The sequence below is a fragment of the Oncorhynchus nerka genome, linkage group LG12, assembly GCF_034236695.1.
Source record: "Oncorhynchus nerka isolate Pitt River linkage group LG12, Oner_Uvic_2.0, whole genome shotgun sequence".
Classification (NCBI taxonomy): Eukaryota; Metazoa; Chordata; class Actinopteri; order Salmoniformes; family Salmonidae; genus Oncorhynchus; species Oncorhynchus nerka.
Window position 1 is genome coordinate 67,932,102 of NC_088407.1, and position 25,255 is coordinate 67,957,356.

General features: G+C 43.2%; 1 protein-coding gene across 1 annotated transcript; it reads left to right on the top strand.

The window, feature by feature from the left end:
• Positions 1-4,205: 4,205 nt before the first annotated feature.
• On the top strand, positions 4,206-15,569 carry LOC115138642 (protein FAM98B-like). Its single transcript, XM_029675713.2, is given in 9 exon segments — positions 4,206-4,404; positions 6,515-6,663; positions 6,768-6,896; positions 7,686-7,852; positions 14,106-14,186; positions 14,301-14,417; positions 14,562-14,729; positions 15,064-15,162; positions 15,165-15,569. Coding segments are annotated over 9 exon segments (1,041 nt in total). The 5' UTR covers positions 4,206-4,366; the 3' UTR covers positions 15,258-15,569.
• Positions 15,570-25,255: the final 9,686 nt, after the last annotated feature.

Genomic DNA, 25,255 nt, shown 5'->3' on the forward strand with positions numbered 1-25,255 from the left:
TTTGAGTCCAATATTTTAAGTATTGTGTCACCATCTAATTTAAAAAGCTTTTTTTATATATGAATTGATATGTCCCTGTAATGAAGTGTAAGAAACCTAACATGAATTTCATCAGAAGATATCTTGTTTTCAACTGACACTAAGCATTTTGTCATGTCCCCCGTGGCCTTCACTGAATTTGTACTTAGGATATATATAACCTATACATTTTTCCATTGATATAAACATCTATTTGTGTTCTTTTGCTGAGAATGTATTTTTTCCAAATAAATGTTGATTTTGATTTAAAATCACAATATTTATTTGCGTACCTCAGTCGACCCTCAATCCTGTTGCACCAACTCCCCCATACAAATAGGGAACGTATACTATACTTGTGACAATATCGACTGGAAGTGCCATCATACAAGTCTTCTGAACAATATGGTGAAAAGAATGGCAAGTTATCACATTATTGTGTGACACATTATATACATTATTGTATATCTATATTTCATTGATTTGTATTGTTAGATTGGGGTCATCGACCTCAACTCTGTTACATTAAATAAAGATGGGAAACTATTACTTATCAAAACTCTCTTCTTACTGCAAACATACAATTGAAGTCAGAAGTTTACATACACTTAGGTTGGAGTCATTAAAACTTGTTTTTCAACCACTCCACACATTTCTTGTTAACAAACTAGTTTTGGCAAGTCTGTTAGGACATCTACTTTGTGCATGACACAAGTCATTTTTCCAACAATTGTTTACAGACAGATTATTTCACTTACTCAAATTCACTGTATCACAATTTCAGTGGGTCAGAAGTTTACATACACTAAGTTGACTGTTCCTTTAAACAGCTTGGAAAATTCCAGAAAATGACATCATGGCTTTAGAAGCTTCTGATTTTACATAATTTGAGTCAATTGGAGGTGTACCTGTGGATGTATTTCAAGGCCTACCTTCAAACTCAGTGCCTCTTTGCTTGACATCATGGGAAAATCAAAAGAAATCAGCCAAGACCCCAGGAAAGTAATTGTAGACCTCCACACGTCTGGTTCATCCCTGGGAGCAATTTACAAACACCTGAAGGTACCACGTTCATCTGTACAAACAATAGTACACAAGTATAAACACCATGGGACCACGCAGCCGTCATACAACTCAGGAAGGAGACGCGTTCTATATATATATACAGTGGGGAGAACAAGTATTTGATAGACTGACGATTTTGCAGGTTTTCCTACTTACAAAGCATGTAGAGGTCTGTCATTTTTATCATAGGTACACTTCAACTGTGAGAGACGGAAACTAAAACAAAAATCCAGAAAATCACATTGTATGATTTTTAAGTAATTAATTTGCATTTTATTGCATGACAATTACAGACCTCTACATGCTTTGTAAGTAGGAAAACCAGCAAAATCAGCAGTGTATCAAATACTTGTTCTTCTACTGTGTATATACACTGCTCAAAAAAATAAAGGGAACACTTAAACAACACAATGTAACTCCAAATCAATCACACTTCTGTGAAATCAAACTGTCCACTTATGAAGCAACACTGATTGACAATAAATGTCACATGCTGTTGTGCAAATGGAATAGACAAACAGGTGGAAATTATAGGCAATTAGCAAGAGTAGTTCTGCAGGTGTGGACCACAGACTACTTCTCAGTTCCTATGCTTCCTGGCTGATATTTTGGTCACTTTTGAATGCTGGCGGGGCTTTCACTCTAGTTGTAGCATGAGACGGAGTCTACAACCCACACAAGTGACTCAGGTAGTGCAGCTCAGCCAGGATGGCACATCAATGCGAGCTGTCGCAAGAAGGTTTGCTGTGTCTGTCAGCGTAGTGTCCAGAGCATGGAGGTGCTACCAGGAGACAGGCCAGTACATCAGGAGACGTGGAGGAGGCCGTAGGAGGGCAACAACCCAGCAGCAGGACCGCTACCTTCACCTTTGTGCAAGGAGGAGCACTGCCAGAGCCCTGCAAAATGACCTCCAGCAGGCCACAAATGTGCATGTGTCTGCTCAAACGGTCAGTAACAGACTCCATGAGGGTGGTATGAGGGCCTGACATCCACAGGTGGGGGTTGTGCTTACAGCCCAACACCGTGCAGGACATTTGGCATTTGCCAGAGAACACCAAGATTGGCAAATCCGCCACTGGCGCCCTGTGCTCTTCACAGATGAAAGCAGGTTCACACTGAGCACGTGACAGAGTCTGGAGACGCCGTGGAGAACGTTCTGCTGCCTGCAACATCCTCCAGCATGACCGGTTTGGCGGTGGGTCAGTCATGGTGTGGGGTGGCATTTCTTTGGGGGGCCGCACAGCCCTCCATGTACTCGCCAGAGGTAGCCTGACTGCAATTAGGTACTGAGATGAGATCCTCAGACCCCTTGTGAGACCATATGCTGGTGCGGTTTTGGTTCCTCCTAATGCAAGACAATGCTAGACCTCATGTGGCTGGAGTGTGTCAGCAGTTCCTGCAAGAGGAAGGCATTGATGCTATGGACTGGCCCGCCCGTTCCCCAGACCTGAATCCAATTGAGCACATCTGGGACATCATGTCTCGCTCCATGCACCACAGACTGTCCAGGAGTTGGCGGATGCTTTAGTCCAGGTCTGGGAGGAGATCCCTCAGGAGACCATCTGCCACCTCATCAGGAGCATGCCCAGGCATTGTAGGGAGGTCATACAGGCACGTGGAGGCCACACACACTACTGAGCCTCATTTTGACTTGTTTTAAGGACATTACATCAAAGTTGGATCAGCCTGTAGTGTGGTTTTCCACTTTCATTTTGAGTGTGACTCCAAATCCAGACCTCCATGGGTTGATACATTTGATTTCCATCGATAATTTTTGTGATTTTTTTTGTCAGCACATTCAACTATGTAAAGAAAAAAGTATTTAATAAGAATATTTCATTCATTCAGATCTAGGATGTGTTATTTTAGTGTTCCCTTTATTTTTTTGAGCGGTGTATATATACACATACACACACACAGTACCAGTCAAAAGTTGACACACCTACTCATTCAAGGGTTTTTCTTTATTTTTACTATTTTCTACATTGTAGAATAATAGTGAAGACAAACTATGAAATAACACATGGAATCATGTAGTAACTAAAAAATACATGTTAGATTCTTAGCCTTGATGACAGCTTTCCACACTCTTGGCATTCTTTTCTGATATGGACACCATTTGTCTTCAACCCTGTAATGGACGCTATGGAAGTAGTCTGAATATGATTATAAAATACATTTGTAATAAAATCAACATTTTTGTATTAATCATATGCCACTCAAACTAATTCAATAATTACAAGTATAAAATCGGACTTTTGCTATACCAAAGCCTGAAAGGGACACTGTCAGTGGCCTCTTCATTTATCAAAAGTATTGTTTCACTTCAGAATTTGAACTAAAATCAATATTGTCATGATTGCTCTAAACATTTCAGACTGAGCTCAAACATCAAATTCATATGTCATAACCTTTACAAAATGTATGACAAAATTGTCATGTAACAGGGTTGAGAGTGAGATCAATGATTGTGTGCTAACTGTCTGAGCCATATTTGCTCATGATGCTTTGGTGAGAAAGTATTGGCATCAGGTACAACTACTTTAACCCTCTCACAAAATGAATACTTATGAACAATTGCCCCCACCCACAACTTCTCACCTGAATGTTTTTTTATTTATTTGAAGGGGTTGGACAAAGGCCGTATTTGGAGTTGAGCTTCCCTTTAACCAGGGATATTTTTCAGGTATTAGGCTATCCCTAGCTCGTGGTAACTTGTACTCATGTTATTTTTCATTGAGCAAATATCAAAACTGGTAAGCGGGATGGTTTTATTATAGTACCAATTCCTTCCCTTCGAGTGAAATGCATTGGATAAGGTTTTCCCATGTGAAAGTCACATATACTATAATAGTATTTTGTTGAATTACCTGACAGATAGTTATGGTTATATAGTAAATTGATAGCATTTATCTATAGATCATGGGCCATGGCATAACACAAATTAAACATTTTCATTCACATAAATGAATGGTAAATTATATTTCAGAATGGGATGTCACCTTTTCAAAGTGCGCTTTTTGATTATATTATTATACTTTTTTAGTCCACGGAAGATGTGACGAAAACACGGGAAAACACTAGGCGGAATGTAACTAACCAAGATGCATGTTCCATTACGGATTTAATTTTCGCTACACCGAACTCGCGGCATGTTTTTCAAAACGGCGTAGCTAGGTTAGTTCGTAGATAATGATATGTTTGTATCACATTGTCACACTCAAGCTTCTATCGGTTACATCTTTAAAGTAAAAGGAATCTTCTGATATTGTTGTCTACCACAATGGAAAGTGATATTTTAGATGCGCTGGAACAAGTTGGGTAAGCAAGTATGCACAATACCACCACCGATGATGCTGTCCGCTAGCATGGGTGTTAACAATAACAGTGTTGTGGAGTAGTGAACTACATGTATTCCAACTAGTAATTTAACTACATTAGCAGTAGGCTGGTGGTAGTTTAACTAGATTCAAATCTAGGTATCTAGCTAACTTTAGTGTTTTAATACATTTGCCATAGAGTATCGGTGTAGCTAGCTAACTACTGGAACTACACTTTTTGTGCAAAAATAAATTCAGGGTTAAGTAGGAAATCATTTCATTTCTCTTTCGGCATCAGACCGGCCCAATTCTCCCTTGAAACAGTTTTTGTGTTTAAATGGACTAAATAGAGTCCCACTGTGGAGGTATAGTAATATCCATAAAACCTAGCGGTCAAACAGGTCATGGTTCCAATTGTCTTTGCACAATACATTTTTCCCATAAGGGAACAACTTGAAGGGCTGTGTTTTGTGTAGGCTTATCCCGGCGTGACGTTTTGATAACCATGTGAATCTCTCGGGCAAGGTGACTTTAATCAATATATTCGGCTTTATTAACTCTCAGATTCGAACATGCTCATTAGCATCAAAGTAGACATAATGCAAAACTACAAATCCCTGCAAGCTCCTGCACGTAATCTCTAGCAGACTCCTTTGCTAACAGGAATTGTGTCAATTTAAAACCTGCACAGGATAGTTCACAAGTTCACAGAATTGTCCATTTAAAGAAATGTTGCCAATTTATTCATTACTACATTTAGCTAACATTAGATTGTTAATCCAGAGATCCTTACCTTTGCCTCGATTTGGCAGTCTTGTCCAGATCATCATGGCATTTGTGGTCCTATATGATAGCGACATTATCAGTTAATTAGTATTTCATTTTTTGGGGGGGTTAATACAGGTGAATATATTGATAAAAGTTATCTTGTCCTAGAGAGATTTACATGGTTATCAGAATGTCAGGCCAGTGTAAGCCTACACAAAACACAGCCCTTATTTTAAGTGTTTCTAAAATCCCCTATGGGAAAAATTAATGGTGAAAAAACTAATTGGAACCATTTTCCTGTTTGAACTCTAGGTTTTATGGGTTTATGACTCATACTGTGCTCTATTACACTTTCTGTTAACATATGATCCCAAAGTGTTTTTGATTTACATATGATAATTTTTCACTAAGTAGTTTGGATGTCGTCAACTACTTTTTCATAGTAGCTTTAGTTAAGTAAACTATTTACTAGAGCTTTAGTGTAGCTTAACTTCGTCCAGTGTGAAGTAATTGGTAGCTTGGTAAACCTATATTTTCATAGTAGCTTCCCCAACACTGCAATATACACTGAACAAAACTATAAACACAACATGTAAAGTGTTGGTGTCATGAGCTGAAATATAAGATCCCAGAAATGTCCCATACGCACAAAAAGCTTATTTATTTTTAAATTTGTTCTTACTCAATTTGTAAGTCGCTCTGGATAAGAGCGTCTGCTAAATGACGTAAATGTAAATATTCTGCACAAATGTGTTTACTTCCCTGTTAATGAGCATTTCTCATTTGCCAAGATAATTCATCCACTTGACAGGTGTGGCATATCAAGAATCTGATTTAACAGCATGATCATTATACAGTTCACCTTGTGCTGGGGACAGAGAATTGAATGTTAATTTATCTACCATAAGCTGCCTCCAACATTGTTTTAGAGAATTTGGCAGTAGGCCCAACCGGCCTCATAACCGCGGACCACGTGTATGGCGTTGTGTGTACGAGCTGATGTCAACCCAGTGCCCGATTTTGATTGCGCAAAAATGCTGAGGCCTGTTTTTCTTTGAGGTATCTGTGACCAACAGATGCATGTCTGTACTCCCAGTCACGTGAACCATTGACCGATTTCCTCATGAACTGTAACTCTGGAAAATCAATGAAATTGTTGCAAGTTGAGTTTTATATGTTTGTTCAGTATGCTTAACTAGTGTAGTCATTCTAGACAGTGGGAGAAAAATATAAGGGTCCTTTGCTTATTCCCTCGCAAAAGCATCCATACAACATCCAAGTGCTATTATAGCTATGATTCAATGCTAGCGTACAGCTAGATCATATTGTTTGTTGGTGCGCAGGTATGAAGGACCTCTGCAGACTGAGGAGAGGCTTGTCAGAGCATGTGAAGGTGGACTTTTATCAAAGGAGTATGTCAACCTATGCATGTGGTTAGCATCCCGTCTGAAACCGTTATGTGATCTGGAAGAGAGCATTTCTTCAGGTTCAGGTTAGCCAAAAGACATCACCTCTACTGTCCCATTTGATCGAAATGTGTTTTATTAAATCGGATACTATTGCCATTGCTAAGTTAATTCTGAAACGTGTGTTTAGGTGACACTGATGGCCTTCAGTTTGAGATGAGTGGCATGCTGAAGGAGTTGCAGTGCCCTTATCAAGGCCTTGTTTCCGGGATTATACAGGAAGGGCTGCTGAATAAGAAAGACTATCTAAAGCTAGTATGTAAGTATTGAATTGGCCATCTGTCCAGAATCCTGGGCATCATGTTATTATTATATTTTTATTATTGTTATTTATTATATTCTATTTTTTCTATTTTTTCAACTTTATTAAGGTTAAGAACAAATTCTTAGGCCGTCATTGTAACAGTAACTGCCTTGTTCAGGGGCAGAACGACAGATTTTTACCTTGTCAGCTCGGGGATTCGATCTAGCAACCTTTCGGTTACTGGCCCCACGCTCTAACCACCTAGGCTACCTGCCGCCCATGATACCCTTTTTGGTATGTTGCGGCTCTGCCATGGTTCAGACTTGAACCTTTCCTAATATAAATCAAATCAAATTTTATTGGTCGCATACACATATTTAGCAGATGTTGTTGCGGGTGTAGCGAAATGCTTGTTCTTAGCTCCAACACTGCAGTAATATCTAACAATGGAATTAAATATATAAATATTAGGATGAACAATGTCAGTGGTATTGACTAGAGTACAGCATGTAAACATGATTAAAGTGACCAGTGATTACATGTCTATGTACATACAGTATGGCAGCAGCCTCTAAAGTGCAGGGTTGAGTAACCGGGTGGTAGCAGGCTAGTGGAGTGACGAAGTTCAGGGCAGAGATAGAAGCTGTTTTTCAGTCTCTCTGTCCCAGCTTTGATCCACCTGTACTGACCTCACCTTCTGCATAATAGCAGAGTGAACAGGTTGTGATTCGGGTGGTTTTGGTCTTGAGTTTTAATTTTGCATGTTTGTTTTTTTAACCTGTGGCTTCTATCTTTATTCTGCAGTGTTTTTATGCTCTGAGCTACAAGCTGCACAGATAGTAAAGAGACGACCTGCTAAGGACAAAGAACACAAAGACCGAAACGATCTCCAGGCAATCTGTGAAACACTGATGCTCCCAGAGCTAAGAGAGCAGGGAGTAGCAGAGCTGTTCTCTGGGATAGGGAAAAAGGTGTGTTCACTTCCTCTCAGAGCTCAGAAGGTTTGGTATACAAAAGCTGCAAAAACAGCCTTCGTTAACTCAATAGAATATCCCGAATGCATAGCCATCGATTTTATCACTGTCTTTGTATTCAACAGATGCATTGTATCTTGTAGTGCCTTCAGAAAGTATTCACACCCCTTGACTTTTTCCAAACGTTGTTACAGCCTGAATTTAAAATGGATTAAATTGAGATTTTGTCTGTCACTGGCCTACACACAATGTCAAAGTGGAATTATGTACTTTGACATCTTTACAAATGAAAAGCTGAAATGTCTTAAGTCAATAAGTAGTAGGAAATGTGCTTAAAAAGTTGCATGGACTCAATATTTGTGCAATAAGTGTTTAACATGATTTTTGAATGACTACCTCATCTCTGTACCCCACACATACAATTATGTGTGGGGTACAGGTCCCTCAATCGAGCAGTGAATTTCAAACACAGATTCTACTACAAAGACCAGGGAAGTTTTCCAGGGACTTGCAAAGAAGGGCACCTATAAGCTGATGGGTAAATAAAAAGCAGACACTGAATATCCCTTTGAGCATGGTGAAGTTATTCATTACACTTTGGATAGTGTATTAATACACCCAGTCACTACAATGATACAGGCGTCCTTCCTAACTCAGTTGCCAGAGAGGAAGGAAACCGTACTGGGATTTCACCATGGTGACTTTAAAATAGTTAGAATTGAATGTCTGTGATAGGAGAGAACTGAGGATGGATCAAAAACATTGTAGCTACACCACAATACTAACCTAGTTGACAGGGTGAAAAGGACGCTTGTACAAAATAAAAAATACTCCAAAACATGCATTCTGTTTGCATCAAGCCACTAAAATTATAGTTTCCAAGATGGCATAGCAGTTCAGACGTCTTTTGTCCTCGTCTTGTCGTGTATATATATATATTTACAACTTTTTTTTCACATACATTTTATTTTTATTTTCCATCAACTCATCTTCAATACACTCTCCTGCAACCTGCCTCACCAATTGATATGTATAAATACGTATTATTTACCTCAAATCTGCAATCAAATCTGCAATCCTCCAAGAAGCTAGCCAGAAGCTAGTTAGCTTCTTTACTGGCAACTCGTTCGTATTCAGCTAACCACGGTTTGTGGTCATTAGCTATCCTTTAACTCGAAAATCTATCGCCAGTTTTGTACGGCGCAGCGGCTCGGAACGGAACATACCGGACCGATTTTTTTCTCTCCATGTCCCTGGATTTCAACTGCTCTCTGGACATTCACTCCCCGGATCTCACAGCTAGCTGGCTGCTATCCGTGTGTCTATCTGCTTTTCGATTTCGAGCAAACATCAATTACTCCGGAGCTAGCGAGCTCGTCAACCACTCCTGAGCTCCGTCAATCACTCCTGGGCTGCAGTCACCTATCCGGACCCGTTTTACTGCCTACACGGAGCCCCTCCGGCCCTCACAACTGGACTGCCGACGTTATCTACCCGAAGGAGATCCGGCTGGCTCCTCCGTCGCGACGTTACCTGAATGCCCATCTGCGGCCTGCTAACCGTTAGCTGTCTTACCGGATGCTCTCAGAATAGACAATCGGACAATTTATTTATTTTTATTATTAACATGTTTCTTCTTGGGCCTCTATAACTATATCTATTGTTTTTATTTTTTGTTGTTGTGTGATTTGGACTAATCCCCTCTACAACACGGAACTCCACTAATCTACTGACGGAACGCAAGAGGTGGCTAACAACAGACCTCCATCCTATGCTAGCTTGCTACCGATGTCCTGGCTAGCTGTCTAAATCGCCGTGACCCCCAAACCAACCTCTCCACTCCCTGGACCCTTTTGATCACTCGACTAAGGATGCCTCTCCTTAATGTCAATATGTCTTGTCCATTGCTGTTCTGGTTAGTGTTTATTGGCTTATTTCACTGCAGAGCCTCTAGTCCTGCTCACTATACCTTATCCAACTTATTATTTCCACCACCCACACATGCAATGACATCTCCTGGTTTCAATGTTTCTAGAGACAATATCTCTCTCTTCATCACTCAATACCTAGGTTTACCTCCACTGTACTCACATCCTACCATACCTTTGTCTGTACATTATACCTTGATGCTATTTTATCGCCCCCAGAAACCTCCTTTTACTCTCTGTTCCAGACGTTCTAGACGACCAATTCTTATTGCTTTTAGCCGTACCCTTATTCTTCTCCTCCTATGTTCCTCTGGCGATGTAGAGGTGAATCCAGGCCCTGCAGTGCCTAGCTCCACTCCTATTCCCCAGGCGCTCTCTTTTGATGACTTCTGTAACCGTAATAGCCTTGGTTTCATGCATGTTAACATTAGAAGCCTCCTCCCTAAGTTTGTTCTTTTCACTGCTTTAGCACACTCTGCCAACCCGGATGTTCTAGCTGTGTCTGAATCCTGGCTTAGGAAGACCACCAAAAATTCAGAAATTTTAATTCCAAACTACAACATTTTCAGACAAGATAGAACTGCTAAAGGGGCGGTGTTGCAATCTACTGCAAAGATAGCCTGCAGAGTTCTGTCCTACTATCCAGGTCTGTACCCAAACAATTTGAACTTCTACTTTTAAAAATCCACCTCTCTAAAAACAAGTCTCTCACCGTTGCCGCCTGCTATAGACCACCCTCTGCTCCCAGCTGTGCTCTGGACACCATATGTGAACTGATTGCCCCCATCTATCTTCAGAGCTCGTGCTGCTAGGCGACCTAAACTGGAACATGCTTAACACCCCAGCCATCCTACAATCTAAACTTGATGCCCTCAATCTCACACAAATTATCAATGAACCTACCAGGTACCCCCAAAGCCTTAAACACGGGCACCCTCATAGATATCATCCTAACCAACTTCCCCTCTAAATACACCTCTGCTGTCTTCAACCAAGATCTCAGCGATCACTGCCTCATTGCCTGCATCCGTAATGGGTCAGCGGTCAAACGACCTCCACTCATCACTGTAAAACGCTCCCTGAAACACTTCAGCGAGCAGGCCTTTCTAATCGACCTGGCCGGGGTGTCCTGGAAGGATATTGATCTCATCCCGTCAGTAGAGGATGCCTGGATATTTTTAAAAATGCCTTCCTAACAATCTTAAATAAACATGCCCCATTCAAGAAAATTAGAACCAGGAACAGATATAGCCCTTGGTTCTCCCCAGACCTGACTGCCCTTAACCAACACAAAAACATCCTATGGCGTTCTGCATTAGCATCGAACAGCCCCGTGATATGCAGCTGTTCAGGGAAGCTAGAAACCGTTATACACAGGCAGTTAGAAAAGCCAAGGCTAGCTTTTTCAAGCAGAAATTTGCTTCCTGCAACACTAACTCTAAAAAGTTCTGGGACACTGTAAAGTCCATGGAGAATAAGAACACCTCCTCCCAGCTGCCCACTGCACTGAAGATAGGAAACACTGTCACCACTGATAAATCCACCATAATTGAGAATTTCAATAAGCATTTTTCTACGGCTGGCCATGCTTTCCACCTGGCAACTCCTACCCCGGTCAACAGCACTGCACCCCCAACAGCAACTCGCCCAAGCCTTCCCCATTTCTCCTTCTCCCAAATCCATTCAGCTGAAGTTCTGAAAGAGCTGAAAAATCTGGACCCCTACAAATCAGCCGGGCTAGACAATCTGGACCCTTTCTTTCTAAAATTATCTGCCGAAATTGTTGCCACCCCTATTACTAGCCTGTTCAACCTCTCTTTCTTGTCATCTGAGATTCCCAAAGATTGAAAGCAGCTGCGGTCATCCCCTCTTCAAAGGGGGGGACACTCTTGACCCAAACTGCTACAGACCTATATCTATCCTACCATGCCTTTCTAAGGTCTTGAAAGCCAAGTCAACAAACAGATTACCGACCATTTCGAATCTCACCATACCTTCTCTGCTATGCAATCTGGTTTCAGAGCTGGTCATGGGTGCACCTCAGCCACGCTCAAGGTCCTAAACGATATCTTAACCGCCATCGATAAGAAACATTACTGTGCAGCCGTATTCATTGATCTGGCCAAGGCTTTCGACTCTGTCAACCACCACATCCTTATCGGCAGACTCGACAGCCTTGGTTTCTCAAATGATTGCCTCGCCTGGTTCACCAACTACTTCTCTGATAGAGTTCAGTGTGTCAAATCGGAGGGTCTGCTGTCCGGACCTCTGGCAGTCTCTATGGGGGTGCCACAGGGTTCAATTCTTGGACCGACTCTCTTCTCTGTATACATCAATGATGTTGCTCTTGCTGCTGGTGAGTCTCTGATCCACCTCTACGCAGACGACACCATTCTGTATACTTCCGGCCCTTCTTTGGACACTGTGTTAACAACCCTCCAGGCAAGCTTCAATGCCATACAACTCTCCTTCCGTGGCCTCCAATTGCTCTTAAATACAAGTAAAACTAAATGCATGCTCTTCAACCGATCGCTACCTGCACCTACCCGCCTGTCCAACATCACTACTCTGGACGGCTCTGACTTAGAATACGTGGACAACTACAAATACTTAGGTGTCTGGTTAGACTGTAAACTCTCCTTCCAGACCCATATCAAACATCTCCAATCCAAAGTTAAATCTAGAATTGGCTTCCTATTTCGCAACAAAGCATCCTTCACTCATGCTGCCAAACATACCCTTGTAAAATTGACCATCCTACCAATCCTCGACTTTGGCGATGTCATTTACAAAATAGCCTCCAATACCCTACTCAACAAATTGGATGCAGTCTATCACAGTGCTATCCGTTTTGTCACCAAAGCCCCATATACTACCCACCATTGCGACCTGTACGCTCTCGTCGCCAAACCCACTGGCTCCATGTCATCTACAAGACCCTGCTAGGTAAAGTCCCCCCTTATCTCAGCTCGCTGGTCACCATAGCATCTCCCACCTGTAGCACACGCTCCAGCAGGTATATCTCTCTAGTCACCCCCAAAACCAATTCTTTCTTTGGCCGCCTCTCCTTCCAGTTCTCTGCTGCCAATGACTGGAACGAACTACAAAAATCTCTTAAATTGGAAACACTTATCTCCCTCACTAGCTTTAAACACCAACTGTCAGAGCATCTTACAGATTACTGCACCTGTACATAGCCCACCTATAATTTAGCCCAAACAACTACCTCTTTCCTAACTGTATTTAATTTATTTATTTATTTTGCTCCTTTGCACCCCATTATTTTTATTTCTACTTTGCACATTCTTCCATTGCAATACTACCATTCCAGTGTTTTACTTGCTATATTGTATTTACTTTGCCACCATGGCCTTTTTTGCCTTTACCTCCCTTCTCACCTAATTCGCTCACATTGTATATAGACTTGTTTTTTTTTACTGTATTATTGACTGTATGTTTGTTTTACTCCATGTGTAACTCTGTGTCGTTGTATGTGTCGAACTGCTTTGCTTTATCTTGGCCAGGTCGCAATTGTAAATGAGAACTTGTTCTCAACTTGCTTACCTGGTTAAATAAAGGTGAAATAAATAAATAAATAAAAAAAAGTAGTATTGAAGAAAATGTGGCAAAGCAATAAAATTTTAGTCCAAAATACTGTTATATTTCTGTAAAATATAGCACATTACTGAGTACCACTCCATATTTTCAAGCATAGTGGTGTCTGCATCATGTTATGGGTATGCTTATAATAGTTTTTCAGGATAAAGAATAAAGGGAATGGAACTAAGCAAAATCCTAAAGGAAAAACATTGTTCAGTCTGCTATCCACCAGACACTTGGAGATTAATTCACTTTTCAGCAGGACAATAATATAAAACACAAGGCAAAATCTACAATGGAGTTGTTTACCAAGAAGACTGAGTGTTCCTGAGTGTCCAAGTTACAGTTTATATGGCACGACCTGAAAATGGTTGTCTAGCAGTTATCAACAACCAATTTGACAGCTTGAAGAATTTTGAAAATAATAATTGGCAAATGTTGCACAATCCAAGTGTGGAGAGCTCTTAGAGACTTACCCAGAAAGACTCAAAGCTGTCATGGCTGCCAATGGTGCAAGTATTGACTTGGGTGTGAATTGTTTCTGTATTTGAATAAATGTGCAACGTTTTCTAAAAACATGTTTTCACTTTGTCATTATGGGGTATTGTGTGTAGATGGATGAGACATCTATTTAATCAATTTAAAATTCAGGCTGTAACAACAAAATGTGGAATAAGTCAAGGAGTATGAATACTTTCTGAAAGCACTGTATGTATATCCAGATAAACGCAGTGCTTCAAGAGCTTCCAAAGGATCACATTGGAAAGCCTGTTCTGAAGAACTCTCTCGACAGTGAACAGTGGGTAAGCAGACTGCATTCAGAATGTCACCCATTTTTGTGGAGGCAAAGGGTATAATTCCTGCAAAGCCATGAGGGGATGCCAAGTGTGCATTGAATATGGGCCTTGTCTCCACAGGAGCAGCTGGAGCAGATCAACATGGTCCTGTCCTCAGAGTATGAGTGCCGACGGAGGATGCTGATCAAACGTCTCGACGTCACTGTGCAGTCTTTCGGCTGGTCAGAGAGAGCCAAGGCAGGTGGAGTGCTCTGGTGTATCTTGATAGTCTCAACATTAGTGACCCCCTTAAATCGGCAGGCTACTCCCTTTCTGTTCTTTCTATGCAGAACGTCATTGTCCGTGTCCTATGCTCAACAAACTGTCTTGTCTGTCTGTTAGGAGAGAGTTGATAGCATGGCCAGGGCCTACCAGCCTAAGAGACACACCCTGGCCCAGAGTTCATCTGTAGGCATGGCTCACCTGCTGGCAGCCAGGGAGGACATATGCAACGTGGTGAAGACCAGCAGTGGCTCCAGCAGAGAGAATACTGCCTGTGCTGTCAATAAGGTAGCCTTCCAGACTGTGGAATGTGACCCAAGGAACATTGTGTCCAAATGTCTAATGAGTGTACATAAGTCTTGAGCATTTAGACCAAGTACCCAGCAGTGGAATTGCACTAATGTTGAGTTTCCATCTTAGATTTACCCAAAAGGCTCAGACTTTTCAGTTTTTTCAAGTATTTAGTGTCACACTCCTGATGGAAACACAATTATACTAGAGCTAGCATTAACATAAAACACAGGCGACACACTGGGGTGGGGTACTTCTTAGGTGGAAGTGCAGCATAAATGACTAAAATGTTCTCCATCCATTGACCTACCATTGTATTTCTCTTCTATAGATCCTGATGGGTAGGGTGCCAGACAGAGGTGGCCGGCCCTCTGAGATAGACGCCCCTCTCCCTGAGATGCCAGCCTGGCAGAAGAGACAAGACGGTGGAGGGGTTGGGGCGGTCGGGGAGGGGGTAAGAGTGGCTGGCGAGGTGGTGGAGCTGGTTGGGGTCATGGAGGAAAGAGAGGACGTTATCAATACTAACTTACCAGTTTTTTTTTAAACTGAAAAGCCAGACAGTGTTCAATAGGTGAACTGAAACCTACTCATGGTTATATGCGTATATTTGAGTTCATTTTCAGAGTTCTTATGAACTGTGTTGCTGTGGAGAGTTGTAGAAGCAATACCGACAGTAAGTCAAACTCACTGACCATTTTTATATAGTTTTATGTATTTTCTGATTGTATGTTGGTAGTTTTATCAAATTAACTATTCGGAAATTGGAATTATGGTAATGAACTTTTTGATTTGAAGACTTAATCCGATTGACTTGAATAATAAAATGCTTTCTTCAGATTTAAATGTCTAGGTTCCCTGTGTGTGTGTGTGTGTGTGTGTGTGTGTGTGTGTGTGTACTTGTCTTTGTCTTGTGTAATTCCTTATGCATAGATATTTAATTAGTTTTACATGAGTTGAGTTCATTCACCCTCATGGATTAGCCTCTTGTATCAGAAGTTTGGCGTGATTTATGTCATAATGACCGTGACCTTACAAAACCAGTGGCTTGTTCACGTTGGCGGTATAGTGCTTCAAGTACAACTGCAAGTGCTCTCGCCATCCACAGCGAGACACTGGATGGGGCAAACATTCAGTGAAAGACGGTAGCAGCATCGATCGGGCAGAGATACTTAATTCACCTGAGCCGCATGTGGATAGCCTATGCGTAGTCAACAGAAAATGCTAACATCCGGTTTTCAGGGATACAGTATTTTCAACCCAACTTCAGTTTCCCCTGAAAAACAGAAGTGGGAACTCTGCTGAGTCATCTTTCTATGCCTGCTACTTTATGTGGATGATGAGCGTCCTGATAGCAGACCTCACCTATAGTAAGAATCTTTACTTGGTGGAAAACACAGAGCTCCTGAAAATCCAAGTGACAGAGGAAATGCCAAGGCTGTGTAAAGAGAACACAGACCTGAATAATGAGTGAAAAGCCTGGAATGGGGAACACGATAACGGACAGGATCTGGGAGATGTGTGAGTGCATCTGAATGAGTGCATCAGCGCGACACAGCCAGGAATCAGATTAAAATTGAAGGGTGATCTGTCCATTTAAAGACCAAATCACTTTTTTTCACAAGGGTGAGTTGATCGAGGAGATGCAAAACTCAGTGGGAAAATGTAATTCTCACATCCTGGTGTTGTAGGAGAGGCTAAAGAAGTTTGATGACAGAATTACCGAAGCCAAAGACAGCTGGCAAAACACAGCTCCATTGCACACGGGAAAAGGGCTCCATCTCTCACTGAGGAAACTGCGCAGTGTAAAGAACTTGAGCAGTGTGCCAAGCGATGCACCATTGAGGAGGAGACCGAAAGTGGAGGTGGCGGCTCCACTCGATCCGACCCAAAGATTGTTGAGAAGTATAATTACAATTTAGCATTAACACTGGAGTGATAGATATGCAGATGATGTGCAAGTAGAGATGTTTGGGTGTGCTATTTACAGATTGGCTTTGTACAGGTACAGTGATCGTAAAGCTGCTCTGACAGCTGATGCTTAAAGTTAGAGAGGGAGATAAGACTCCAGCTACAGTGATTTTTGCAATTCGTTCCAGTCATTGGCAGCAGAGAACTGGAAGGAAAGGCGGCCAAAGGAAGCGTTGGCTTTGGGAATGACCAGTGAAATATACCTGCTGGAGCGTGTGCTACGGATGAGTGTTGCTATGGTGACCAGTGAGCTGAGAGAAGGTGGGGCTTTCCCTACAAAGACTTATAGATGACCTGGAGCCAGTGGGTTTGGCGACAAATATGTAGTGAGGGCCAGCCAACGAGAGCACACAGGTCACAGTGGTGGGTAGTATATGGGGCGTTGGTGACAAAACAGATGGCACTGTGATAGACTGCATCCAAGTGTTGGAGGCTATTTTGTAAATGACACCGCCAAAGTCAAGAATCGGTAGAATAGTCAGTTTTACGAGGGAGGCTTTGTTGCAAAATAGGAAACCGATTCTAGATTTAATTCTGAATTGAAGATGCTTAATGTGAGTCTGGAAGGAGAGTTTACAGTCTAACCAGACACCTAGGTATTTGTAGTTGTCCATATATTCTAAGTCAGAACCATCCAGAGTAGTGATGGTAGTCAGGCGGGAGGGTGCGGGCAGCAATCGGTTGAAGAGCATGCATTTAGTTTTACTTGTATTTAAGAGCAATTGGAGGCCACGGAAGGAGAGTTGTATGGCATTGAAGCTTGCCTGGAGGGTTGTTAACACAGTGTCCAAAGAAGGGCCAGAAATATACAGAATGGTGTCGTCTGCGTAGAGGTGGATCAGAGACTCACCAGCAGCAAGAGCGACATTGATGTATACAGAGAAGAGAGTCTAAGAATTGAACCCTGTGGCACCCCCATAGAGACTGCCAGAGGCCCGGACAACAAGCCCTCCGATTTGACACACTGAACTCTATCAGAGAAGTAGTTTGTGAACCAGGCGAGGCAATCATTTGAGAAACCAAGGCTGTCGAGTCTGCCGATGAGGATGTGGTCTTTGACAGAGTCGAAAGCCTTGGCCAGGTCAATGAATACGGCTGCACAGTATTGTTTCTTATCGATGGCGGTTAAGATATAATTTAAGACATTGAACGTGGCTGAGGTGCACCCATGACCAGCTCTGAAACCAGATTGCATAGCGGGGAAGGTATGGTGGGATTCGAAATGGTCGGTAATCTGATTGTTGACTTGGCTTTCAAAGACCTTAGAAAGGCAGGGTAGGATAGATATAGGTCTGTAGCAGTTTGGGTCGAGTGTCCCTCCCTTTGAAGAGGGGGATGAGCGCAGCTGCTTTCCAATCTTTGGGTATCTCAGACGACATGAAAGAGAGGTTGAACAGGCTAGTGATAGGGGTGGCAACAATTTCGGCAGATCATTTTAGAAAGGGTCCAAATTGTCTAGCCTGGCTGATTTGTAGGGATCCAGATTTTGCAGCTCTTTCAGAACATCAGCTGACTGGATTTGGGAGAAGGAGAAATGGGAAAGGCTTGGGCGAGTTGCTGTGGGGAGTAGAGGTCGATCGATTAATCGGAATGGCCGATTTCAAGTTTTCATAATCGGAAATCGGTATTTTTATATATTTTTTAATACCTTTATTTAACTAGGCAAGTCAGTTAAGAGCGCATTCTTATTTTCAATGACGGCCTAGGAATGGTGGGTTAACTGCCTCGTTCAGGGGCAACCTTACAGTTAAGTAGTCCAACGCAATAAAGACCTGCCTCTCTCGTTGCACTCCACAAGAAGCCTGCCTGTTACGCGAATGCAGTAAGCCAAGGTAAGTTGCTAGCTAGCATTAAACTTATCTTATAAAAAATAATCAATCATAATCACTAGTTAACTACACATGGGGCAGCAGGGTAGCCTAGTGGTTAGAGCGTTGGACTAGTAACCGAAAGGTTGCAAGTTCAAACCCCTGAGCTGACAAGGTACAAATCTGTCGTTCTGCCCCTGAACAGGCAGTTAACCCACTGTTCCTAGGCCGTCATTGAAAATAAGAATTTGTTCTTAACTGACTTGCCTAGTAAAATAAATAAAATGGTTGATGATATTACTAGATATTATCTAGCGTGTCCTGCGTTGCATCTAAGCTGACTGAGCATACAAGTATCTGACTGAGCGGTGGTAGGCAGGAGCGTAAACATTCATTCAAACAGCACTTTCGTGCGTTTTGCCAGCAGCTCTTCGTTGTGCGTCAAGCATTGCGCTGTTTATTACTTCAAGCCTATCAACTCCCGAGATGAGGCTGGTGTAACCGAAGTGAAATGGCTAGCTAGTTAGCGAACGCTAATAGCGTTTCAAACTTCACTCGCTGAGCCTGTGGTTGTTTCCCTTGCTCTGCATGGGTAACGCTGCTTCGATGATGGCTGTTGTTGTTGTGTTGCTGGTTCGAGCCCAGGGAGGAGCGAGGAGAGGGACGGAAGCTATACTGTTACACTGGCAATACTAGTGTCTATAAGAACATCCAATAGTCAAAAGGTTAATGAAATACAAATGGTATAGAGGGAAATAGTCCTATAATTCCAATAATAACTACAACCTAAAACTTCTTACCTGGGAATTTTGAAGACTCATGTTAAAAGGAACCTCCAGCTTTCATACAGTGCCTTGCGAAAGTATTCGGCCCCCTTGAACTTTGCGACCTTTTGCCACATTTCAGGCTTCAAACAAAGATATAAAACTGTATTTTTTGTGAAGAATCAACAACAAGTGGGACACAATCATGAAGTGGAAGGACATTTATTGGATATTTCAAACTTTTTTAACAAATCAAAAACTGAAAAATTGGGCGTGCAAAATTATTCAGCCCCTTTACTTTCAGTGCAGCAAACTCTCTCCAGAAGTTCAGTGAGGATCTCTGAATGATCCAATGTTGACCTAAATGACTAATGATGAACAAACAAATACAATCCACCTGTGTGTAATCAAGTCTCCGTATAAATGCACCTGCACTGTGATAGTCTCAGAGGTCCGTTAAAAGCGCAGAGAGCATCATGAAGAACAAGGAACACACCAGGAAGGTCCGAGATACTGTTGTGAAGAAGTTTAAAGCCGGATTTGGATACAAAAAGATTTCCCAAGCTTTAAACATCCCAAGGAGCACTGTGCAAGCGATAATATTGAAATGGAAGGAGTATCAGACCACTGCAAATCTACCAAGACCTGGCCGTCCCTCTAAACTTTCAGCTCATACAAGGAGAAGACTGATCAGAGATGCAGCCAAGAGGCCCATGGTCACTCTGGATGAACTGCAGAGATCTACAGCTGAGGTGGGAGACTCTGTCCATAGGACAACAATCAGTCGTATATTGCACAAATCTGGCCTTTATGGAAGAGTGGCAAGAAGAAAGCCATTTCTTAAAGATATCCATAAAAAGTGTTGTTTAAAGTTTGCCACAAGCCACCTGGGAGACACACCAAACATGTGGAAGAAGGTGCTCTGGTCAGATGAAACCAAAATTGAACTTTTTGGCAACAATGCAAAACGTTATGTTTGGCGTAAAAGCAACACAGCTCATCACCCTGAACACACCATCCCCACTGTCAAACATGGTGGTGGCAGCATCATGGTTTGGGCCTGCTTTTCTTCAGCAGGGACAGGGAAGATGGTTAAAATTGATGGGAAGATGGATGGAGCCAAATACAGGACCATTCTGGAAGAAAACCTGATGGAGTCTGCAAAAGACCTGAGACTGGGACGGAGATTTGTCTTCCAACAAGACAATGATCCAAAACATAAAGCAAAATCTACAATGGAATGGTTCAAAAATAAACATATCCAGGTGTTAGAATGGCCAAGTCAAAGTCCAGACCTGAATCCAATCGAGAATCTGTGGAAAGAACTGAAAACTGCTGTTCACAAATGCTCTCCATCCAACCTCACTGAGCTCGAGCTGTTTTGCAAGGAGGAATGGGAAAAAAATTCAGTCTCTCGATGTGCAAAACTGATAGAGACATACCCCAAGAGACTTACAGCTGTAATCGCAGCAAAAGGTGGCGCTACAAAGTATTAACTTAAGGGGGCTGAATAATTTTGCACGCCCAATTTTTCAGTTTTTGATTTGTTAAAAAAGTTTGAAATATCCAATAAATGTCGTTCCACTTCATGATTGTGTCCCACTTGTTGATTCTTCACAAAAAAAATACAGTTTTATATCTTTATGTTTGAAGCCTGAAATGTGGCAAAAGGTCGCAAAGTTCAAGGGGGCCGAATACTTTCGCAAGGCACTGTATGTTCTCATTCTGAGCAAGAAACTGAAACGTTAGCTTTCTTACATAGCACATATTGCACTTTTACTTTCTTCTCCAACACTTTGTTTTTGCATTATTTAAACATGTTTCATTATTTACTTGAGGCTAAATAGATTTTATTGATGTATTATATTAAGTTAAAATAAGTGTTCATTCAGTATTGTAATTGTCATTATTACAAATAAATTACAAAAAAAATCGGCCGATCAATCGGTATCGGCTTTTTTTGATCCTCCAATAATCGGTATCGGCGTTGAAAAATCATAATCGGTCGACCTCCAGTGGGGGGTGCAGTGCTGTTGACCGGGGTAGGGGTAGCCAGGTGAAAAGCATGGCCAGCCGTAGATAAATGCTTATTGAAATTCTCAATTATAGATTTATCGGTGGTGACAGTGTTTGTGGGCAGCTGGGAGGTGTTCTTATTCTCCATGGACTTTACAGTGATGGGGTGCGATCAATTCATATATGGTGTCCAGGGCACCGCTGGGGAGTGTATAACAAGCGGCAACGGTGAGAGACTTGTTTCTGGGAAGGTGGATTTTTAAAAGTAGAAGCTCGAATTGTTTGGGCACAGACCTGGATAACCAGGGGCACACGCCAACACTCCATCATTTACAAACAAAGCATGTGTGTTTAGTGAGTCTGCCAGATCAGAGGCAGTCGGGATAACCAGGGATGTTCTCTTGATAAGTGCCTGAATGGACCATGTTCCTGTTCTGCTAAGAATTCGAAATGAAAGTACTTTTGGGTAGCAAGGAAAATGAGTAAAGTAAATATTATTTAGGAATGAAGTAAAAGTAGTCAAAAATATCAATATTAAAGTACAGATACTTAAGTAAAAATACATTCAAGTGCTAAAGTACTTTACGCCACTGCTTAGGATTCAAGGAGATAATTTTTTCAAAGCCTATTTTACTATTGCTTACTCCATACCTCTTCCTTTCTGAATATCTCCATCCCCTCTTCTGTATGTTTATTTTTTTTACAAAACTCCTGATTTATTTACTTAGGCTATTCATAGCACTTGAAATAACAGAAGCTACATTATCATGTATTGTATATGGCATAAAAGTGATATGGTGTTAGATGGCTGTACCGTCACTAACATTATCTCTGTTTCCCAAGGGGTGCTGATTTAAATAATGAACTCATCACACTTTGATGATTTAAATCAGCTGTGTGGTGCTAGGGAAAAAACGTGCACCATTGGGGTCCCTAGATGAACTTTTCCCGAACTAGGTCCTATCTGGTGCTGAGGTGACCCTGATGATGAGTAAATGCAGTTTCCTATATGTACAGTGGGTGGCAGGATATATATGGTCTGAGTTCCAGAGATCACAAAAATAAACTATAGCTGCTAGTACCAATGAACAATAAAACACAGGATGACAGTAAGGACACAAATCATTTACATTTACATTTAAGTCATTTAGCAGACGCTCTTATCCAGAGCGACTTACAAATTGGTGCTTTCACCTTATGACATCCAGTGGAACAGCCACTTTACAATAGTGCATCTAGGTCTTTTAAGGGGGGGGGGGGAGAAGGATTACTTTATCCTATCCTAGGTATTCCTTAAAGAGGTGGGGTTTCAGGTGTCTCCGGAAGGTGGTGATTGACTCCGCTGTCCTGGCGTCGTGAGGGAGTTTGTTCCACCATTGGGGGGCCAGAGCAGCGAACAGTTTTGACTGGGCTGAGCGGGAACTGTACTTCCTCAGTGGTAGGGAGGCGAGCAGGCCAGAGGTGGATGAACGCAGTGCCCTTGTTTGGGTGTAGGGCCTGATCAGAGCCTGGAGGTACTGAGGTGCCGTTCCCCTCACAGCTCCGTAGGCAAGCACCATGGTCTTGTAGCGGATGCGAGCTTCAACTGGAAGCCAGTGGAGAGAGCGGAGGAGCGGGGTGACGTGAGAGAACTTGGGAAGGTTGAACACCAGACGGGCTGCGGCGTTCTGGATGAGTTGTAGGGGTTTATTGGCACAGGCAGGGAGCCCAGCCAACAGCGAGTTGCAGTAATCCAGACGGGAGATGACAAGTGCCTGGATTAGGACCTGCGCCACTTCCTGTGTGAGGCAGGGTCGTACTCTGCGGATGTTGTAGAGCATGAACCTACAGGAACGGGCCACCGCCTTGATGTTATTTGAGAACGACAGGGTGTTGTCCAGGATCACGCCAAGGTTCTTAGCGCTCTGGGACGAGGACACAATGGAGTTGTCAACCGTGATGGCGAGATCATGGAACGGGCAGTCCTTCCCGGGAGGAAGAGCAGCTCCGTCTTGCCGAGGTTCAGCTTGAGGTGATGATCCGTCATCCACACTGATATGTCTGCCAGACATGCAGAGATGCGATTCGCCACCTGGTTGTCAGAAGGGGGAAAGGAGAAGATTAATTGTGTGTCGTCTGCATAGCAATGATAGGAGAGACCATGTGAGGTTATGACAGAGCCAAGTGACTTGGTGTATAGCGAGAATAGGAGAGGGCCTAGAACAGAGCCCTGGGGACACCAGTGGTGAGAGCACGTGGTGAGGAGACGGATTCTCGCCACGCCACCTGGTAGGAGCGACCTGTCAGGTAGGACGCAATCCAAGCGTGGGCCGCGCCGGAGATGCCCAACTCGGAGAGGGTGGAGAGGAGGATCTGATGGTTCACAGTATCGAAGGCAGCCGATAGGTCTAGAAGGATGAGAGCAGAGGAGAGAGAGTTAGCTTTAGCAGTGCGGAGCGCCTCCGTGATACAGAGAAGAGCAGTCTCAGTTGAATGACTAGTCTTGAAACCTGACTGATTTGGATCAAGAAGGTCATTCTGAGAGAGATAGCGGGAGAGCTGGCCAAGGACGGCACGTTCAAGAGTTTTGGAGAGAAAAGAAAGAAGGGATACTGGTCTGTAGTTGTTGACATCGGAGGGATCGAGTGTAGGTTTTTTCAGAAGGGGTGCAACTCTCGCTCTCTTGAAGACGGGAGGGACGTAGCCAGCGGTCAGGGATGAGTTGATGAGCGAGGTGAGGTAAGGGAGAAGGTCACCGGAGATGGTCTGGAGAAGAGAGGAGGGGATAGGGTCAAGCGGGCAGGTTGTTGGGCGGCCGGCCGTCACAAGACGCGAGATGTCATCTGGAGAGAGAGGGGAGAAAGAGGTCAGAGCACAGGGTAGGGCAGTGTGAGCAGAACCAGCGGTGTCGTTTGACTTAGCAAACGAGGATCGGATGTCGTCGACCTTCTTTTCAAAATGGTTGACGAAGTCATCTGCAGAGAGGGAGGAGGGGGGAGGGGGAGGAGGATTCAAGAGGGAGGAGAAGGTGGCAAAGAGCTTCCTAGGGTTAGAGGCAGATGCTTGGAATTTAGAGTGGTAGAAAGTGGCTTTAGCAGCAGAGACAGAGAAGGAAAATGTAGAGAGGAGGGAGTGAAAGGATGCCAGGTCCGCAGGAGGCGAGTTTTCCTCCATTTCCGCTCGGCTGCCCGGAGCCCTGTTCTGTGAGCTCGCAATGAGTCGTCGAGCCACGGAGCGGGAGGGGAGGACCGAGCCGGCCTGGAGGATAGGGGACATAGAGAGTCAAAGGATGCAGAAAGGGAGGAGAGGAGGGTTGAGGAGGCAGAATCAGGAGATAGGTTGGAGAAGGTTTGAGCAGAGGGAAGAGATGATAGGATGGAAGAGGAGAGAGTAGCGGGGGGAGAGAGCGAAGGTTGGGACGGCGCGATACCATCCGAGTAGGGGCAGTGTGGGAAGTGTTGGATGAGAGCGAGAGGGAAAAAGGATACAAGGTAGTGGTCGGAGACTTGGAGGGGAGTTGCAATGAGGTTAGTGGAGGAACAGCATCTAGTAAAGATGAGGTCGAGCGTATTGCCTGCCTTGTGAGTAGGGGGAAGGTGAGAGGGTGAGGTCAAAAGAGGAGAGGAGTGGAAAGAAGGAGGCAGAGAGGAATGAGTCAAAGGTAGACGTGGGGAGGTTAAAGTCGCCCAGAACTGTGAGAGGTGAGCCGTCCTCAGGAAAGGAGCTTATCAAGGCATCAAGCTCATTGATGAACTCTCCGAGGGAACCTGGAGGGCGATAAATGATAAGGATGTTAAGCTTGAAAGGGCTGGTAACTGTGACAGCATGGAATTCAAAGGAGGCGATAGACAGATGGGTAAGGGGAGAAAGAGAGAATGACCACTTGGGAGAGATGAGGATCCCGGTGCCACCACCCCGCTGACCAGAAGCTCTCGGGGTGTGCGAGAGCACGTGGGCGGACGAAGAGAGAGCAGTAGGAGTAGCGGTG